A 20357-nucleotide genomic window follows, 5' to 3' on the forward strand; every position below is an offset into this window, starting at 1 on the left:
CACTCTGAAAACTACCATATCCGATGTAAAAAGACCTCATCTTTCGATTGAAACAATAAAAAAAGCAAAAAAAGTGGCGTTTTTCGAGATATTGAGCTCTGAATGTTTAATGACAATTTTCCGGGTGAAAATGGAAAATTCCAGGAAATTGGACCTCACCATCGGAAAGCTGAGGAAATTTCCTATCGAAATCATTAGTTAGTTATTTTTTTGAGGGGCGTTTTGATACTTTTACAGCGAGTTAGAAATTGAGTGATTCGGCCAAAAAATGCCGTGCGGCAGAGTGCTAGGACACTTCAGGAAATTTGCCCCATATACAGGTTTTGTTTTGTGTTGACGCACATGGCTGGTGAAGCAGAAGACACAATAGTTCATCGTGTCATATGAATGGATTTAAACGGGTTTATTACAAGTATAAAAGCTGTCGTTTAATTTTGATTTTAAAAAATATTAACCAGATGCAGCTTCGAAAATGCGTCATCTACTTCGATTCAAAGCTTTTAATAAAAAACTATGTGAATTCCGAAAGAACTGCGCTAATTTGAATAGAGGCTTGTGTACACAGAAAAAAACTATAAAAATTTTGGGTATTGAATCAAGTTGTGATGATACAGGCTTTGCTATTGTGGATAGCAATGGAAATATTTTAGGTGAAGCTATAAATTCTCAAATGCAATTCCATCTTAGGTAACATTTCTTCTGACTTTGTTCAAAAGTTCAAATTTGTACATGTATTTATCAAAAAATTTATTATTTTAGACAAGGTGGAATCAATCCACTTGAAGCTCGTTTACTACACGAAAAAAATATCCAAAAAGTATATGAAGAATGTTTAACATCTGCAAATTTAGTTTTGGATGATGTTGATGCAATTGCTGTATCTGTTGAACCTGGTTTACCTATGTCACTCACTATTGGTAGAGATTTTGCTTTAAAACTATCAAAAGAATATGACAAGCCTGTAATACCGATTCATCATATGAAAGCTCATGCTTTAACAGTCAGAATGATAAAAAATGTAAACCAAAATAGTCTTAGAAAATTCTAAAGAATTATTTATCAGTGTAAACTCATTTTTCCAGGTTGAATTTCCATACTTGGCATTTCTTGTTTCTGGTGGACACTGTATTCTAGCATTAGTTCAGTCTGTAAATGATTTTAAAATTTTAGGTCAAGCCTTAGATAATGCTCCAGGAGAAGCTATGGATAAGGTAATTTCTTTAAAATTATGAATTAAAATCAAATGAATATAATTGTAAATTTTATTCACTAGGTAGCTAGAAGATTAAAACTATCAAATATTCCAGAATATGCTAATGTTTGTGGCGGTCAAGCATTAGAAATGGCAGCACGTAAAGCTGACAATCCTGATCAATTCTTTTTTCCAGCAGCCTTAGCTCACTATAGAGATTGTAATTTTAGTTTTTCTGGACTAAAAACTAAAGCTCAAAAACATATATTTCAACAAGAAAGGGACTTCAATGTTATGGGTGCAGATATAATACCAGATGTAAACAACTTATGTGCTGGATTTTTAATGGCATACTTTAGACACATGTGTATGCGAGTTCAAAGAGCTATGGAATTTATTGAGAAAAATGAACTGATACCAGAAGAGCAAAGAACTTTGGTAATTATTTTATTGATATTTCTAGTGTCATTTTCACACAAAACTTGAACCTTTAATTTATTTATTATTTCTAAATAATCCACTGCATTTAATTATCATGAATGAAAGTTTTTATAATTTGAGATTAAAGAATTCTTTATTTCAAGGTTGTGTCTGGAGGTGTTGCATCAAATAACATACTTGCAAAAGCGCTATCAAAAGTATGCGAAGAAATTGGATTTAAATTTATTAGGCCTCCACCAAAATTATGTACTGATAATGGTGTAATGATTGCATGGAATGGAGTTGAAAAATTTGCGGTTGATCTTGATGTAGTGAGAAACAGAAATGACATTGAAAAAATAGATATAAAGCACAAGTCACCGATTGGTGATGATTGGACTGATATAGTTACTAAAGAAGGTATAAAGAGAAAATGGGTTAAACTTAAATTCAATGAATTAATTGATTAACATTGTTTATTAAAACTAAAAATATGATTAATTTGTACATATTTGTAAAAAATTGTCAACATAAACATTATTGAGTATATTACAAAGAGTATATTACAAAATGTAAATTTACATTTTTTTAAACAAGAACCGGAGCTTTAAGTTTTAATTGATTTCTCAATTTTTCAACTAATTTTTGTTCTGGTAGTTCTTGTTCTAATTTCAGTGCTTCCATTTCAAATATTTTATCCAAATTTTCTCTCAAAATTGTTTTAAAATGATTGATTTCTTGTTTGTCTTTATTTATCAAAGACATAGGTAAAATATCTTCAAATTCCAAAACTTTCTCAGGACACATGTCTTCTGGGTATTCAGAAAGTGCAGTCTTTAAATTTTCAAACTTAGGTTTGAAACGTTCAAAAATAGTACCTGCACCTTGTGTATCCATTTTATTTACAAGGAGGATAGCAGGAATGTCTAAAAGCTCTGGTTTGTACAATTCTATTTCCTTATTTAATAACAGTATAGTATCCAAACAATTTCTCCATGTGTGACGAGGTGAAAGCTTAAAACCCTGAATATCTACTACAAATAACAACAATTTTGAACGTTCTAAATGTTTCAAAAAATTGTGTCCCATTCCAATATTTTTGTGAGCTCCTTCTATAAGACCAGGTAAATCTGCCATCGTGATTTCTCTGTCATCGGGATAAAGTATTTGACCAAGATTAGGCCTCAGTGTAGTAACTAAAATAATATATAATTTTTTTATAAATCTATTATCTAATTATAATAAATATTATTACTATTAATAAAATATCAATTATCATACATGGATATGCAGCTACTTTTGGTTTGGCATTTGATACAGTTTTCAATAATGTACTTTTGCCAGCATTTGGAAATCCTACAAGAGCTACATCTGATATTAATTTTAAATCCAAAATTATGTGATGACTTTCTCCATTTTGTCCACTGTAATCTGTTTGTTTACAACCACCTTTTCCTCCAAAAGCTACAATTAACTTTTTATCAGGTTGATTAACACAGCCTGTGAAAAATCGTCAATCAATAAAAAATTAAATAATTATTTGTAAAATTTAAAATTCAATTTAAAGTCAAAATGAAGTAATTGCAATTTACCAAGATATTTTCCAGTATCCTGATAAATATCAACTCCAGGAGGCACATTAATAATTAGGTCCTCTCCTGCTGCTCCCAATATACCTCGCTTAGAACTATCATAGCCTGTGCCTGCAACCAATTCTCTTTTTTTGACAACTTGAGATAATTCCTTGAGAGACAAACCTTCTTTAGCTCTAACGTAAACATCACCACCATTTCCTCCAATTCCACCGTACTGAGCTAGACCAGATCCTCCGGTACCAGCTTTGACATGAAATCTAAGTTTATCGAGGTAGCCACTTTTCAAATGCTTCCTCAAAGGCTGCGTAACAAATAATATCAATTTTAACGTTTACTTTAACAAAAGATGAATAAAATTAATTAATGATTGCTTTTATATCATGAAAAACTTACTTTCTGCACTTTTTTAGCATAACCTAAAATGGTAGTAAGTCTAACCATTTTGATTGGAAACTATTACTACAAGAAAAATAGAAACTTTAAACACAACAAGTACTGTCTAGTAAAACTCATTAACTTTTATATTAAAATATAATTGTTAGACAAACTTTTTTAGGTTTCTAATTGCTTATGTCATATTTGTTTTCAATAAAATTTTTATTTTGATAACTGAAGTGGGTACATGCGGTTAACTGAGCAGACGATATTTTGCGGCGCATTCGTGAACAGAGTGGTAGCATAGGTGTTTTTGAATTTTGACAGCACAATAGGTAAGCTTTAGCGTTCACATGCTCATAATTACGGAGATCATATTCAATTTCAACATGAATTTTTTTCGATAACTTTTCAAATTTTTTCGAACGTATAAATAAATTGAACTACTAATTACTTCTGAAGTCGGATATTTTTAAACAAACCAAATAATTCGATTTTCAAGCACAACTTCAATCATGAATTCAGTAGAAAACTTGATTGATGGAATTAAAAAAGTTGATTTTTCATTTGACAAATTAATTTTAATAAAAACGTGAACACTTCGTTAGCTCAATTAATATTTAAGAATAGGGAGCTGACAAAACCAGGTTAAATCACATCAAAATGAAAATTCTAAGCTAAATTTTTAAATTAATTCTTGAGAGTTTTCTGAAATTCCATGCAGAATTCTAGAGAACAAAAAAACGCAATCAAATATATATGAACTATAATATTGAAGTTTGATCAAAATACGAGTATCTGAAAGTTATAATTTTTACTTCGGCTTCTTTTGATCTTCATAAATATTTTGAATACTGTTGCAGTGTGCGCTTCCGTTTTTATCATCTTCAATTTTTTTACAATTCCGATTCAGTCGCATCCAAAAACACGAAAGTATAGAGCGCAAAAGCTCGTCATGTGTGCAAGCTCTGCACATGGACCCGCGAAGATGCACGACTGCATCGCTGACCAACTGCATCGAAGCTGCAAAGTATATATTGTCTACTGCATCAGAGAGTAGTAAAATATGCGTATATATACGTATTTATAGATTCGCGAATGTATGCGTGTGTACACGGGCTTGGGTGTATAGTACTCGAAGACGTTAGCGGGGATTTAAAATTAAATCTAGCGCTTGCAACGACGTCGACGTCGACGGTACTGCATGCTGCAGCTGCAGCATCCCGTCCTCTAGGCTCAGTCTCAAGAGCATTTGTCGCTCGCGTGGCTGTAAAATTAATTTCTTTTTTTCTTGCTCTCTCTCTCGTGCTGCTTGCTAGTGCTGGAATAAGATCCTATACGAATCCTCCGAGGAGAAGCGCAAGAGACAAGGATCGGCCTCGGTATATGGTGCGATACCCGCCAGTGGTGCGAGGTGACAGTGTATTTTTTGTTTTTCTTCTTCATTTGCTGCCGTCGCTACTGCTGCTGTTGCTGTGCTGCTGGTAGTTGGCCAAAGTCAGAAAGATGCAGCACGTGAGGTAACTATCACCTTCCCAGCAGTGTACTTGTGAAAAAAGGCGACTTTCGGTCGGTTTCTCCAGTCCGAAGAAGGGTGGCTGTGCGTTGACGAAGCGACGAGGGATTTTTTATGAATTTTTTTTTGCAACGTGCACGGATTATGTTACGGCTGTGATGGGTCGAGACCCGATACGTACAAACTCACGGCGAGCGTGTTGCATAAACAAATGTGCTGAGCGCCAATGTCAGAGTATAAGCAGGCATGCTTTGCGTATACGCCTCGACTGAGTCGCGTGTGTGTTATTTTCTGCCGATTGCCGAGTCAAAAATAATTTTGTCATTTTTTAAGTCTGCACCGCTCGAGCCGTCCGTCACTTGGGAAAACAAACTCCCATCACGGACCACTTGTTTATCTCTCTATTTCGTTGATGACGCGTAAACCCCTATATAAGTCCATCCGTTAAAAGCCACGAGAATTTCATGAAATTTCGTTGCACGAGCAATGGACGTGCTTCCATCGGCCAATACAGATCAATATTCTTTCTTGAAAAATATGCTTCAACTAATGCGGCCAAATCTTTGAGTTTGGCACAATTTTTTAAAATATTTTTGAAAATAATTCAATGGCAAGCTGAGGCTTATTGTTTGCAAGATTCTGTATAAATCGTTATTTGAAAAATATTTAATACAAACGACACATTGTTTTGTAAGCTATTACTTTTAGTATGTTTTCAGCATTTTTTAAAAATATCTCATGAAAATTCAATATCAGAAACAATTCATTCCAAAGCTAATGAACCCATTTTCATCTGATTGAATGGTATCACGACTAAAAGAAAATACGAATACACTCATACATATTTTTTATGAATCGACCTAACGAGCTAGTATCGAGTATCAATAGCTACGAAAAGAAGACTCAATTGATCGGAAAATATGCAACAGTGTAACCGTGTCAAGAATGAAAAACAAATCCATCAGCTGCAGGTTAAGTTCTAGTCACGCTCCTATTCGTTTCAATTGTTAGCCATTAGTGACAATATATACATATGTGGATTGCCTCATATACACATTGCATCTCGAGTTCAATGATTTAAAAAGTTTAAACAATTTTGCTGGTGGATTTTGCCAAGATATATAAGAACTTTTCCTCGAAGAATAAACACGAATCTTTTAATTATTTATTACATCATTTTCAAACTCTTTGATTGCAATTGAATCAACCGGAAAACGGATTGAGAGATTAAATGTTTACTTCGGAGTGAAATACCTAATGTTTCAGATAACAAACAAGTATTTTTTCAGTTGAAACCATGAGAATGTAAAAACCTTCAATTCTAATTTCTAATCATAATTTTTAAAATATATCGTGAATTGGCGTTGCAGACAAGGGTCACCAGATCATGTTTCCTGGTACCGAGTAATGAACCAAAGGTAATTCGATAAAAAATTAATAAGTAAATTCATTCTGCACTCGATGTCTTTTGATTTTCTAATAGGTTGAAATGCAATTTCTTAACTTAATTTTTGTATTTTTAATTGATCTATTTATTTACATATTAAATGTAAATTTTAAAAAATGTATCATGCGTAATTATAGTTAATTCATATTGAAACAGTGTTGAGATGATATATTAGAATTTCAAAACATTCTTTGTTGTTTTCTACAGAGCTTGTAAATTTCTTTAGGAGCTGAAAAAAAATCGTTGAACTGGTGGGAGTTGCAAAAATAAGCCACGTGAAATCCTGATATAATTATTAGAGAATTCCTCATTTCTTACGATAGCACACCCATGAGATTATAATTGCATTGCATTTAGCTACTAATAGATTGCCATTGACCTCTTGTTGGTTCTCTTTTAGGTATCCGTATGATATTTAATTATAGATGATCTTGAAAGACAAAATACATAGTTACGTTTCCTACTATGTAAATGAGAAAAGATTTGGAATTATTTACAATGCTTGTGATGGTATTTTTCTAGATATTATTATATCTTTATCCAAAAAATGGTTTTACTTTTTGTTATTCAAAACTAGTTTATATTATTACTTTTAAAATTCATTCTATAGAAATTTAATAACAATGTAAAAATTAGTATAAAGAGCTATGCAATATCCAAATATTATACCCCTAAAATTACTTTAATTACTTTAAAGAAAGTAAAAACAACATGCGAGTATTTTACAATGTATCGTGTGTATCGAGATGTTATTTTTGAAAATTAAGTCACAATCGGACATTAAAATTTTAAAAATTTCTTGAAATAAGTTTTCTGATAACTAATTTCAAGCATCTTATAATAAAATATATAATACCGCTGAAATGATTGTTACAGGATGGAGGAAGATGATTATGGGGAAGGCTTCATTGCGGAGTCGCATCCTCTGAGGCCTACGCATTTAAATGTACCCTTGAGAGAATCCAGAGCACCAAGTATCAGTAGCAGCGTCACCGACATGGATGTTCCAATTTACACCCGAGATACGACGATACCATTATCAGGAAAATTAGTAAGTGATTTGTTCATGAAATATTTTTTTATGAAAGTTTCGGATGGCATAAAAATTCAATCAAAGATGACTATTTTTCAAAATAAATTATTGAAAAACTATTGCTTGTATCGATCACTTTGCGAGCTTGTTTCCCTATGAGTGAACTGAACTGAACGCCTCGCAAGTATAATTCAATGACAAATACATTCAATCGACGTGCCACGCAATATCTGAGAACCAATCGTAGCTAGTAATAGCAATAGTGTCTTATTTTGTAAAAAGCTTGCAACTATTCGTGTACAATAAAAAAAATCTATGCGATACTTTACTTTTGGATCTTTTTTAAAATTATAGGAAAATTGGTCCAACGTGTTAAGTTAATAATGAACTATATAAAACTCATTTTCATTGACAATTATACGTTTTTTATAATGACCAAATAATTAGAATCAAGATAAAACTTTGATTATAGTTATTAAAATGAGCGTAGTAATAGTAGGCTATGTATCCACGATTTGGCTCAAGCGTAATAAACGAGCGAGCAAAGACTTCTGGGTAAGTCATCTTCCTCGTGCACTACTTGCATACGATATTTTTCATTATCCCGTGCGCGAAACGAAGTTTTTATAATGTTTTAAGGTTAAAAAAAGCATGTTTTTTAATAATTAAAGTTATAAGTTATTATTCACTCGATGCTCGTATGAATGAAAACCCAATTGATTGATAAGTATATAAGAAGCAAGTCATTTGCGTTATTGCGAAAACATCTCTATTCTCTCATAATCAGTCTTTTCAACTTAAACTGAGCAATATGATATGATACAGCGCGGTAATAATGATAAGTTTATTTGTCCGTTAATTGAAGATAGCGACGAGCCCCTATGAATAATGGGTCAAAGTTCAATCTACACGTCGTCATCATTTTTCTTATAAATATAAACAATTATTCGACATAAAAATTTCATATGAATTATTGAATTTCGATGGGCTTTGGCGAAAACATTACATGTAAGCAAGGAACAATAATAAACAATTTACAAACGTCATTTTTTAAATTTGGAAGATGGCAATAATGGAATGAGTTTAGCCACGTTTAAGAACATTTTCCGAGAGACTAACAACGTCTCTGTGTGTTGCCTCGTGTTGCAGGTTCACATGTAATAATATCAAGTTTTTATTAGTAGCATTTTTCGAATTTATGTAAGCTTCATGAAATTACAAAGTAATTTTTGATTTCACGGAATTCAATTCTTGAATAAATCGAATCATCAGTATCAGCAATTTTAATAAAAATTTCAAAAGTTAGCATGATGTACCAGTATTATCGTAGCAATAAATTTGTAAATAACTTAAAGATTCCGACGGTAACTGTATTAAACGTAAGAGACTCGCATTAATTAATCAACTCAGAAAATATAACTCAGTATCGTATGTGTGAACAATAAAAAGACGCGAATCTTAATAAAAATAAAAGAAGGGCAGCTTCTGTGTCCACGATTGAAGTAGCGAACTTATTTAATATTTGCAAACTCTCAATTTGCCGTAAATTTTAAGATGTTGTGAAAACGTCGAAACAACATTTGTTTATCACTAAATACTTTCATCGCTTTGTAAACAACGCCCAAAAACGTCCAAAGCCATTAAGAAGTTTGATTAAAGCAGTCAATTAAGAAAAGAAATTATCTGTCCATACGCGGCGTAGATATCGATCGAATTAACGAGTCGACTCAACAAGTTACTTGTGCGCTTCTCGACTGGAGGCACGTATAATGCGTCAGTAATAACTTCTCAAAAATAAAATGATGCAAGAGGTAAGGCTCGTCAGGTGAAGGTCATTAGTTCGAAGTGTCCCGCGCTGCTCCGCCGTTGGCTGATGCAAGACGGGGCTCGTGTGGAGGCTCGTCGCTGCTCATAATATACTACTAGTCAACCTGTGCAGTGCGTGACGTCATCCACGTCTGTGTGCGAGTTGTTGCCATGTAAGCAGGCGCCAGCTCGAAAGCTCGTTTTATTTCATTTTCGCGAAAATATAATTTGTATTTTCGAGCATCTCAATGATTCAGATGAATCTCTCACCTAAATCAATTTATTATCATTGATATGAAAAACCAAATTTTTTACAATATACTTGATTTGGCGAATTTATAAAGTTAGGCAAACCACAAATGGATGACTCTTCAAGAAAAACTGTTTTTGTCGAAATATTTGATGAGCAATATTTTTGTCTGTAGCGATAAAGATGAAATCGCATAAGAAATAAATAAAATGACATAATTTTCAACTTGTGTAGAACGGAAGTAAAATGCGATTTTATATCAAACCGAATACGATGCGAAAATAACGAATGAATTTCGTAAGATTTTCAAATCGTTCAGAAAAGAGTCTGAATTAGTCACTCGTAAGCTAAGATCTTTTTTTAGCATAATGTATTTGTGTTATGATAAGACAACTATGCGAAAACTACCACTTGTAATTTCCTCTCTTTTTTTTTGTTCATTAATGTAGGTGTCGAAAAAATATGAGTTATTTAAACAAAGTGCGATTGGCATGAAAACGAAAGTACTTAGGATAGTAATGATAAATAAATTGCAAAACTAAATACAAAATCTTCGTCGATGATCCATATGATGGAATGCTCGACTCTCATGCTCGAGTCCATGGCAGGGCGGATGGAGTAAATATAAAATTAGTCGCATTGGTTATTATCTTAGTGTGTATACGCTCGAGAGTTGTATGAGTGCGACGACGTCACGCAGCACAGCTTACGTGATCGGTATCACGTGTCTCACGGGCATAGCCGATGTCGTGCACGCGGACCTATACATACACTGTATATATAAAAATATGCGCTTACTCACACATGGATACTCGCGCGAGCCTATATATACACGAATTAGCGTCTATAGCTACGTTCGAGTCGAGTAAATGGCAAAAACGCGACAGGAATTAGTCGAGCGTGCCAAAATATCGACTTGTACGTATCAATATCCTCGAGTTGGAGTACTAGCTCGCGATACACGACAGGAAGGACGATTAGTCGTTTAAGTACGGTGTTAAGAGCCGATAAGACAATCGTGGGCATACAAATTTCGAAAGTACCACGCTAATATACAGATATACGGAAGTCCCGAGCAAAGCCCCGTTGCTGATATGCTACACTTCGTATAATCGTCATATGCAACGATAAATCAGTCGCACGTTTTAAAGGCGGTCTGTACTGCTAGCTAAGCACAACCATTTGACCGAGCGAAGAGCGCCGCAGACAGCATAACGTTACGAATAAAAAAGCTGCGTGAATTCGAAAATTATCGAATAGTCGCGAATCGTAAATTGGCTTTGACTCAATTAGACTCGCAACTGTATAATGTATAGCTGCTGCTGCAGGATTGCTAACATCTGCGTCGTAGCAGCAGCAGCAGGCAGAGCCGGGCGAGCTTTCGGTCGTTGCGGCGGCGACGACGACATCGCGATGCCAAGCCGCTCGACGGAGGAGTGTACCCTCTGACGTCAGCTGAGAGTCAGGCTCTACGTCATCCGGCGCTTATATATAATACTGCGCGCGGCTTATAATACCACTAGATCAAGCTGTATTATATAGACTCTGTATACATGTGTAACGCGGTGGGCGCGTCGCGATATAAAGAATTCTATCTAATCTATACACGCGGGCGCTGAGATATCGATCCGAGTTGCCGTGTCCTACCACCACCGACGTCCTGTCGATTTGTGTGTTATTGCAGCTCTCGACCGCGCGTCATACATCGTAGAGAAAAATGTTTTCGAACCAACGTATAGAGGCATTCGTTTAAACGACGACAGCTCGCCGACGTGACAGCTTTCGTCGAGATAATCAGTACCAATGTCGAACAATACTGAATGTAATCTTCTCAAGCCGAGTTTTTCATATCAAATGATAGGGCATTAACGTTCTTTTAATTTTCCCAATTATGGAATTACAAATATCTGCGTACAATTTGTCCATCTTTCTGAGCGTTGTTCACATTTTTTTTTCGAGTCGAGAAAATTGGCGACACTTGTTTTCTTGGTTAATACCTTATTAAATTAGTGTCGCAGAAAAACAAGCTCGCAACATGCTCGCTTTCCCGCCACGATCAAATCGACCTCACGAAGCACAAGAAACTTATCGAGAGTCAAAACTTGCAGCGCAGAAGGTAATTGCGCATGCGCGCGCCAAGGGGTTGCTGCGCACCCTCGTTTACACAGTACGCAAGCAGGGAAATCGAAGCACACTCCGTAGGCCGCAGCAGCAGCAGTCGCAAGCTCAACCTTGTGCGCGAACGACGCGTGAAAAAATCACTCCATACTCGCAGCTGTATAGTCAGAAACGCGGCTGAGCTCGTCCTTACCTTCACCTTCGATTCTGTACTTTCGCTTTCCGTAGTCTACGCACGTGGACTATATTCGCACCGTGTATCAAGCTCTCGCCGAGGCCTGAACGACATTCGCACTACGAGTCTGGCCACGTAGTCCACGCAAAGGGCTGAAATAAAGAGCAGAACTTGATTCGACCCAACGTAAAGATTGCTTGGTACGTAACGAATACGACAAGATTTAAAGCTTAGAGCTTGAGCCGGTGCACGAGCCTGTAATGCGACGCGGGTAGTTCACACAAGCTGTGCGTGCCGTTCTTTATGATTAGAGGATTCATTTCGTAGGCGTGAGCTTTTTTAGGTCAGTCATTCTCGCGCCGAGGGTGCATCTTTTTTCTAGGTTATTTTTACATCATTTTTAATTCTGTATGTTAAATAGTACACTAGTGATCACTAGTTAGTCTATACCATTGAGTTATATAATCAATCGCAGCTGCAGTGGTTTACTTCGGAACTCGAGATTAAACTATTCTCTAAGCAACTATATTTAATAAATTGAACGTACGAATACAATTAATTTATGCTCACATGGCCAGAGACCTTAAAAAATGAGATTTTTGGCCAATTTATAATACAAAGGGATTTAAATATTATAGTTCAATTTTTTTTTACAAACTTCATTTTATCTCTACATTTACTTTGCTTGTTTGCTGTTGAAATGCGGAAAAAATTTTTAAAATTTCAATATTGATGAACTATTCTTCAAAACATGACTAAGTACTAAAGATTGTCTTTGCATTACACTTGTTTTTATTGTTAAAGCGTAAACGAACACAGTGGTTAAAAAAACAATTTAAACGATATTTGATGATTTTGCTAAAGACAAGTGAGCGATGTTTGCAATTTTCAGACGTATCGAGAGATTTAAATGAAGATTTCAAACTCTTTAACAATCGTGTAAGGAATAAGTAAACGATACTGCAACCTATTATGCATTAGTCACATTAAAAAAATTTTAAGGTCTCTGCATCGTTCATATTGTGTTTGAAGTACTGCAGATTTTATCAGTCCATTGAAATATTTCCAATTCTCCGATTCTACAGTTTATTTTGTACATTTCATTTAATTAACCATTTTAAAATAAAATCGTCGTTTCGTTTGTGGCGATTTAAAGAATCGTTGAACCTTCACTCTGATCGAAAAACAGATGCAACTTGCATCATGCTTTTCACTCACGTAGTATTTGCATTAAAAGTGGGTAACATTTTCGTGTATTCAAAGTTTTGAACAAGTTTGGATGTTTTTTTATGCGGGTTTCTTTTTAGAAATTCTCAATTTAATCATTGTATGCTATTCATCTTTAACCGGATTCAAGTGTAATAACATAATATATAAAGTATCAACATTTTTTCTTAAAAACTCAGTTAAATAGCTGAAATCATTTTAATAATTAAAAATACCAAAATAAAATGTTCAAATATGGCTTTTGAAAATAGAGTTTCATGTGCCTTATCTTAGTACACAGTTTACATTCATCGATCCCAAACGCATCGAATAATTACATTTATATGTTGTAAATAATACATTTTTTATTGTTTTTCTCCAAAGCGGCAATGGATATTGATAAGGTAATATATTCTACTTAGCACAACTAAATTAAGAGATTGTTTCAAATAACAGAAAAAAGACACAATCATGAAAACTGCATGTAAATGATTGCTGATTAACATTAATAATTGAATATTCTTATTGCTAAGTAAATAATATTGTGCACTTCTTTTGTTGACTCTTTAAAGAAAACTTTAAGTAAAATGTTCATTAATCAGTAAATCAAGCCTCACAACTTATATACATAATCGAACAAACAATACTCAACGTAAGCTATTAATACTACAAACAATCTTGATTCATTGAATAACAATAATTATAGATGTGCATAATATTGAAGATCGTGGTTTTTTTATTTACGGAAATTGATTACAAAGCACTGACTCTTAAATAAAAAGAAATGTATCAAATGTTTGACTCTTTCCTGATAAATTTGCTCACGGGGAACAGTCGAGAGAAGAAAATCAAGAGCAGCCTTCGACGCCCACGGCTCTAGCTCCGTCGGACAAGGTAGGCGTATTATATATGCGACTATTTTAAAATTCAAACAAAATCTTGTACTTATCTTAATGCAGTAAATAAGCCCATTGCTCGGTGCGCATCAGGCATATGTATTATTATAAGCCTACATGCGTACGCGAGCATGCGGAGACTGTCACGCGCGTCTGCATAATCTCGGATGTATAATAAAGTACAAGTGTCAATTGTAGCGCAAGGCAATGTTTAACGTTACTCCTATTATGTATTATTATGTTGAAAAATAATTTCGTTTTGTGTTTAACAACTGTTTTGTCTTGGACTAACTTGAGCACTTTTTTGTCAATTTGCAAGCAGCCACGCTCCACAGATAAGGATGGGGTACGTACAGCAACGATTACTCAAAATTCATATGCATATAAAGATTCGTCAATTTGTTTTGTAAATCATGGCGGCACAAATGCGTTGGGTTTTTTTTCTCTGGATTACGCGCTTGAGATTTAGCGGGGACGTAGAATTTATCTCCAAAAGCGAAACTTATAATCGTAAAAACCACTACATTCGTATTATTATTATTTTCACGAAGAGTGCGCAGCCGAGATAAGGAGTGTTTTTGTAGCTCCGAACGATAATCTTGAAATAATTTAAATTAAATGATTTGCTATCGCAATTGAAGCAATTTGATTTCATTAAGTTTAAGCTTACAGCTGCACGCGAATAAAAAAAACAATAATGAATCTTTGCAACTAGGCCCAAATTGTATACGTGCCGTAGGTGCGTCGATCTTTGCGATAAAAGATACGAATGAACAAATGACGACGCAATAGAGTGCGTAAGTAAATCGAGCTCTAACTCGGACGGTCTTTCCGATAGCCATCGGGCCGATCATCGATAATCGGCGCTAATGCATGATATTCTTCGATCAGCTTATATTTCAACCGATGCCTCCTAGCCGGCGCTAATTGCTCGCGATATTCGCCACTGAAAACAATTGAGTAAAAATCACTGCTCGCTTGCGACTTCCAAAGAAGCTCGTGCTCGAGCCGATGGAAAGATACACTTGTTTCGAATACCTGTGCCATATATCACTTTCGATAATTGTGCTCTTTCAGTAAGCCTTCAACTCATGGGCAGACAATTTAGGAATGACTTCTTTTGTTGTAAAATTTTACAATCAAGTACTTTGAGTTGGTCCGTTAATTGCTTGGAAATTTGCGTACTTCTACAAACTTGAATTTTTTCAAAAATATTACACTATCATGATAATTATAGATGCTTTGTTCGCAGGCCGTGTTTACTCGAACGATGCTATTTTCTGAAATTTTTTCTTGAATTCCTCGCAAGCTCCGTAGAAATGACAAAATGTATCACCAAGCAAAGATTTCATAGTACTTGAAATAAAAATAATGTTCTCATATCGACATTGATTCCGTATACGCAAGTTTGATAAGCCTCTTTCTGATGTCTTTTTTCTATTCAATAGGTGCCGACTTCCACTAGTTTAGTCTCGACTCATTCAAGATAATAAAATTTTAAGAATCACATGACTTAGTATTAACCTAATTTTTATATCACAACCATTTGTACAAACTTTTGAAAAGAAAATAGCGGACGTGAGCATCAAAAAGTAATTTATATAAAAATCTGTTTACAAGTAATAAATTTGCCAAAACTATTCGGCACTGTTATTCAAACAGATAAGGTTAAAACAGAATAGTTGAAACAGTAAATATATTGGCACCAACGAATGACGGTATAAATAGGGTCGTTGGCCGTTTCCTATGTATATTTCGCAACGCATTGTCGTCATACGCACGTGCTTGCATTAAATAAAATTGTAAAAACACGATGTTGTCGTTGCGTATAGTGCATTTAAGTAACTAATGGAATTATTGGACGCAATATTCATACTTGTATGTAAACATTGATAAAACCAGATGAACGACTCTATCGGATTGTCCTAGATTTGTTTTGTCTTGATTTCAGATAGTCGCAAAAACTAATCGAGTATTTTACCGATTGCATATATAAATTATTCAATAAAAAAATTTGAAAAGTATTGAAAAATTATATTTCAAATGATAAAGCTCGATTAATATTATTTATAAATTTTTTTAAGAACGCATCGTAAATTTTGCTTAATGCATCATTAAATGAACTTTAGGCTTGATTATATTAACTGAATGTCAGTCTTGTCGATCTCTTGTGCTCCAATTAATTAGCTTGAATGGTCCAAAGATGGCTCAGAACTACCAAACTCGTCATCCGTAAAACTAAATCACACAGTAATCAATTACGTTATTGTACGCATGGAATTAAGAAAATTGGCAGTAACTCGCGTGCGAATTCGAGCCATAGCGCCCAAGATATTGTGTACAGACGCGTCCGCAGCTTCTATATATAAGCGACGAAAGCTTCGATATGTACAATGTAATTACGAAATTGTCGAGTCGTAAGCAGTCTTGCTCTATCATTAACGATTCGCGTCCGGTTCGGTATGTACGCAGATATCTTCCGTAGAATTGCAAACTTGTTGCTATCGTTATTACTTATACAACTTTAGTAATACTGCTATGTACGAGCCTTTTTTGAATTGTAATTATTCGATTATCATGCGGCAATCTTCTTTTTTTTTGTAAATATAAAAGCTCAAGTCTTTATCGAGCATCTTCTTATTCGTAGCTTTGAGAGGGGCTCTCGACGATTCGCAATCAGAACCATGTTACCGAGATTTTTATTGTTCAATAAACATTTTATGTACTCATTATATTGCTCTAAATGTAGGCGCCTGCCTCGTTCAAATATACACGCAGGTTGCAAAACCGTGAGATAATGATGAGGATTTTGAGCTCTTTTTCACACCTTTTTTTGTAATACAACTGCCAACTTACTTTATCATACATTCACGCGTTGAACGTGGCGAAAAATTCTGTCTTTGCTGAAATCTCTTCGAGGAAATCCGATCGCTAACGCATTCGTGCATATGGGGCTAATTTCGTGATCTGTTCTGGCGGTTTGCCTCGGGGAAAAATTTGGTCACATAACTCAAAGTCTAGAAAAATAAAAAAAACCGGCTAATGATTTTGCTAGGAAATTTCTTAATTTTTCCGATGTTGTTACCGAAAAATGGCCAGCAAACATACATAGCTCAATATCTCGAAGAATGACACTTTTTGCCGATTGTTATTTTGTTCTGAAGATGAGGTCTTTTTACATCGGTTATAGGATTGTTTTCAATGTGTATTTCTATTAAAAAGTACGTAAAATACGCGAGACTAGCTCAGCCACGCGGATTTCAGTATTGTGAGGCTCGCTGTAATAATATCTCGCGTGTATAACATTGTAATTTAAGTCGAAAACAAAATAAAAATACAGCATTTATGCGGTTTTCTTCAGCTTTCTCATGGTATACAATCGAGTTTTCCAATAATGAGTTCAAAACATTAAAATTGATTATCGAAAGAAGCTTCGAAGTTTCTTTAGAAATTTTGTTTGTTTATTATTCGATCATTCAAAAAATCTCTAGTGTTTTGATAATTAATGCAGGTACACTTTGTGCAAAATAACAAGTATCATTGGGAAGATTACAATTATATATTCTGGCTTTGTTTATCTACTGGCAGACTTGTTTATTAATCACAAAAATGGCTACTAATAATTTTTAAAAAAAATTTATTTGAGAAAATAATCATTTTCTCCAAAATGGGTCTTTTCCAAGAGCCAGGCCATGGGAGACTTTTGTTCCCGAGGTCAATTTTGCCGGGGACCTTTGCCCTGTGTACGAGACAAGCTCACGGTGCATGACATAAGAATGCAGCACAGATTGCACATGCCATACGATAATCGATAAAGATCGCGACGAAAGCGCGGTATCGAACGAATCATCGTGACATGGAGGTATCGTCGGGGAAAAAGCGATCGTCACGAGTCTCGACGATAACGAGAGTTTGGGAACGTGCGGGCGCGTCGTACTCCAAGATCACCTGCCGCGAGTATAACAACGATGAACTAAGCAGCCGTGACGGCGACCACGTGTCGATATTATAATTCGACGTTCGGATCCGAGGAGAAGTCGGCGCGGTGGCAGGAAATCGGCCCAAGTAGGCCAAGCGAGGAGGAGACAGCTGTCCAACCGGTCTATGTATATGCTCCGGAACCCTAGTCCAAAGCCCGTTAGAGAACCGAGAGCACTCGGCTCCGCAATTGTTGTTATTATCTTCGTTCCTGTCTCGCGTCTATGCGAGCGCCAATAATATGTGTGTGTGCGTGTGCAAGCGATTGTACTGTACATGTATTAATATTACAAAGCTGCCTGTAAACATGTGTTAGCGCGGAATGGCTCGGGCTTTCTTGAAGGGGGCCCCCGTCACCCGTGCCTACGAGTACTGATCGTACGTATTGGGGCACGTCTGTGTATTGTCCGCGCATTTTACACACGCATGCATGCGGCTCGAGTTCTGTATATCTATATATACACACAATCGAAAAATGGGGAAGTCGCCTCGATAAGTGGTGTGCGTGTGCCTCTGTGTATGTACATAATAAATTTATATACTTTGCTGCTGGTGTGCGTACTGTGTACGTGCGTGCTCGTGTGTGTGCCGTGGCGAGCGCCGGTCGCGCTCACGAGAGAAAGAAAGATATAGGTGCGTGTGGAGCTCGCTCGAGCCTCAGTTTCGTACCCAACAGCCAATCGGCGAAGGCTCCAGTGCTCGTTTCTCGTTCGATATCGCACGCAAGTACAAATTCAGAGCTCGGATCCAAAGAGAGCGAGAGAGACGACACGCACACCTACGTATACATACACATCGAAGCAGTAGCGTGTGTGTCAGTCTGCGGGCTCGTATCATATACGTACAGAAAGAGAAAGAAAGATAGAGAGAAAGAGAGAGAGAAAAAGAGATAGGCTTTTTTCGTGGCCCAGCGTGCTCCAGTGGTATACACACAGTAGTTTAATAACGAGTCGCGCAGCAGCGAGAGCGTCCGTCAGTCAGACAGCTCCAGTCGAGCCGCCCGCGCACGCAGCTCCACACAACGCACGCAGAGACACGAGAGCGAGCACCTGCGAATATTTTTGTGCCAGTTTTTTTAACTTGTATAGTGCCCACGGCAACGCTCCTTCATCATGTCCAAGACGGAGAGAAACAGGTCGTCCTTTCACTTGAGGGTAAATATTCCAACGAGCTTTTACGATTATTTTTTATCGATGTAAACGACGCTTCTGACTCGCGTCGAATAATGTGCTTACCAATTTCGACAGCGATTGTCAAATCGCGAGCCACGGCTTTGTTTATCCGATCGGTCCGCGCGTCTTTGATAATCGATCGGCATCATCCGCGCACGATGCTAACGTGAATCGTGTCCTCTTATCGCTCTTCCGCGACGCGATGCAAATCGACTGCTGCTGCTGCTGCTGCAAATCAATTAGATCCCAGTCAAGCTCTCGGCTACTTTCGTGCCTCGGAGCTTGTGACTTTACGTAAGCACGAGCCGCCCGCGAATGCGATTAGCGTCGCGAAAAAAGTTTTTACCGTTTAGCGGCGAGGTGAGTCGTTGTATACAGCTGAGACGCGCGTGCAAAACTTTGAATCGTAATGATATAGAGTTGCACACGAGCGACCGAGCCTGCCAGTGGTCAAAGGACGACGATGCGTAATGTGCACCCGACAACAAACAACGAGTTGTGCGATCGATTCGGCCCGATCCTTGAAAAATAGCTCGCCTTTTTTTTTATTCCTTCGGCAATAGCGCGGCTACGGGCGCCAAGCGTAGCGGCAAGAGCAGCTGCACTTGAACAATGCCGCGCGCGAACCGATAATATACTTTTCAAACTTGCCTTTAATGCACCTCGGAGGCTGACGAGCGTAGCAGAAAAAATTACCGACAATACGCGCGCCAGCTCGACTATTTGTCCATACATTTTCCAAGTTCGACACACGTATGTGTGTAGACGCGCGCGCACACACAAACACACGAGGCCATTACATGCGATTGAAGTACAGTTATTATTATTGTACTTCTATTGCGACTAATACGAAAATTGCGGATCGGCGGCGCGCAACTGCAACTGCCGGAGCGCAGAGCGCAACAGCTGATGAGAAAAATGATGCTACGTGCGTGCGCACATGACAATTTTATTTCATGTGGGATATAAAACACTCGCCATCGCATCGCATCTCTCTCGCTTCTCTGTCTGCCTCCGAACGATCGCTCGCTAAAAATATACCGTCGGATCCATAGGAAATATCGAATTAAACGCCACTTTCTGAACTGCATCCGAAAAGAGCGCGCACGATTGCGAGCTATTTGTCCTCTCCTCTTCTCACGCGATGTCTTCCGATCTAGAAAAAATCATAATACTAA

The 20357-nt window shown here is 36.6% G+C and overlaps 3 protein-coding genes across 9 annotated transcripts in view; 2 read left to right on the plus strand and 1 right to left on the minus strand.

The window, feature by feature from the left end:
* Nucleotides 1-371: 371 nt before the first annotated feature.
* On the plus strand, nt 372-2185 carry LOC106652509 (probable tRNA N6-adenosine threonylcarbamoyltransferase, mitochondrial). Its single transcript, XM_014371506.2, has 5 exons — nt 372-687; nt 760-1018; nt 1083-1211; nt 1274-1630; nt 1777-2185. Exons 1-5 carry the CDS (start codon nt 473-475, stop codon nt 2080-2082), a joined length of 1266 nt encoding a protein of 421 aa, XP_014226992.1. The 5' UTR covers nt 372-472; the 3' UTR covers nt 2083-2185.
* Nucleotides 2102-3844, minus strand: LOC106652511 (GTP-binding protein 10 homolog). Of its 3 annotated transcripts, none has more exons than XM_014371507.2 (5): nt 3756-3844; nt 3601-3666; nt 3205-3508; nt 2894-3112; nt 2102-2808 (listed from the first exon to the last, which is right to left on the minus strand). In XM_014371507.2, exons 2-5 carry the CDS (start codon nt 3646-3648, stop codon nt 2201-2203), a joined length of 1179 nt encoding a protein of 392 aa, XP_014226993.1. In that variant the 5' UTR covers nt 3649-3666; nt 3756-3844; the 3' UTR covers nt 2102-2200. The 3 variants fall into 3 exon arrangements, with proteins under 3 accessions (XP_014226993.1, XP_014226994.1, XP_023315443.1); XM_014371508.2 differs by having other exon boundaries at nt 3601-3684; nt 3756-3822; XM_023459675.1 differs by having other exon boundaries at nt 3601-3838.
* Nucleotides 3845-4836: 992 nt separating this feature from the next.
* The window catches only part of LOC106652442 (solute carrier family 2, facilitated glucose transporter member 3-like), a 29293-nt gene continuing 13772 nt past the window's right edge, over nt 4837-20357 (plus strand). Inside the window, exons 1-4 of one of the 5 annotated variants that reach the window (XM_014371390.2) lie at nt 11860-12127; nt 13518-13537; nt 13968-14027; nt 14349-14375. In XM_014371390.2, coding sequence (XP_014226876.1) covers nt 13523-13537; nt 13968-14027; nt 14349-14375 — 102 coding nt within the window. In that variant the 5' untranslated portion in view covers nt 11860-12127; nt 13518-13522. Of the gene's footprint in view, nt 5103-6468; nt 6517-7421; nt 7597-11859; nt 12128-13517; nt 13538-13967; nt 14028-14348; nt 14376-18588; nt 19162-20357 lie in introns of those variants that run through there. The other 4 variants (XM_014371391.2, XM_014371388.2, XM_014371389.2 and 1 more) reach the window with 4 other exon arrangements.

The sequence above is a fragment of the Trichogramma pretiosum genome, unplaced genomic scaffold (assembly GCF_000599845.2).
Source record: "Trichogramma pretiosum strain Unisexual culture from Peru unplaced genomic scaffold, Tpre_2.0 scaffold32, whole genome shotgun sequence".
Classification (NCBI taxonomy): domain Eukaryota; kingdom Metazoa; phylum Arthropoda; class Insecta; order Hymenoptera; family Trichogrammatidae; genus Trichogramma; species Trichogramma pretiosum.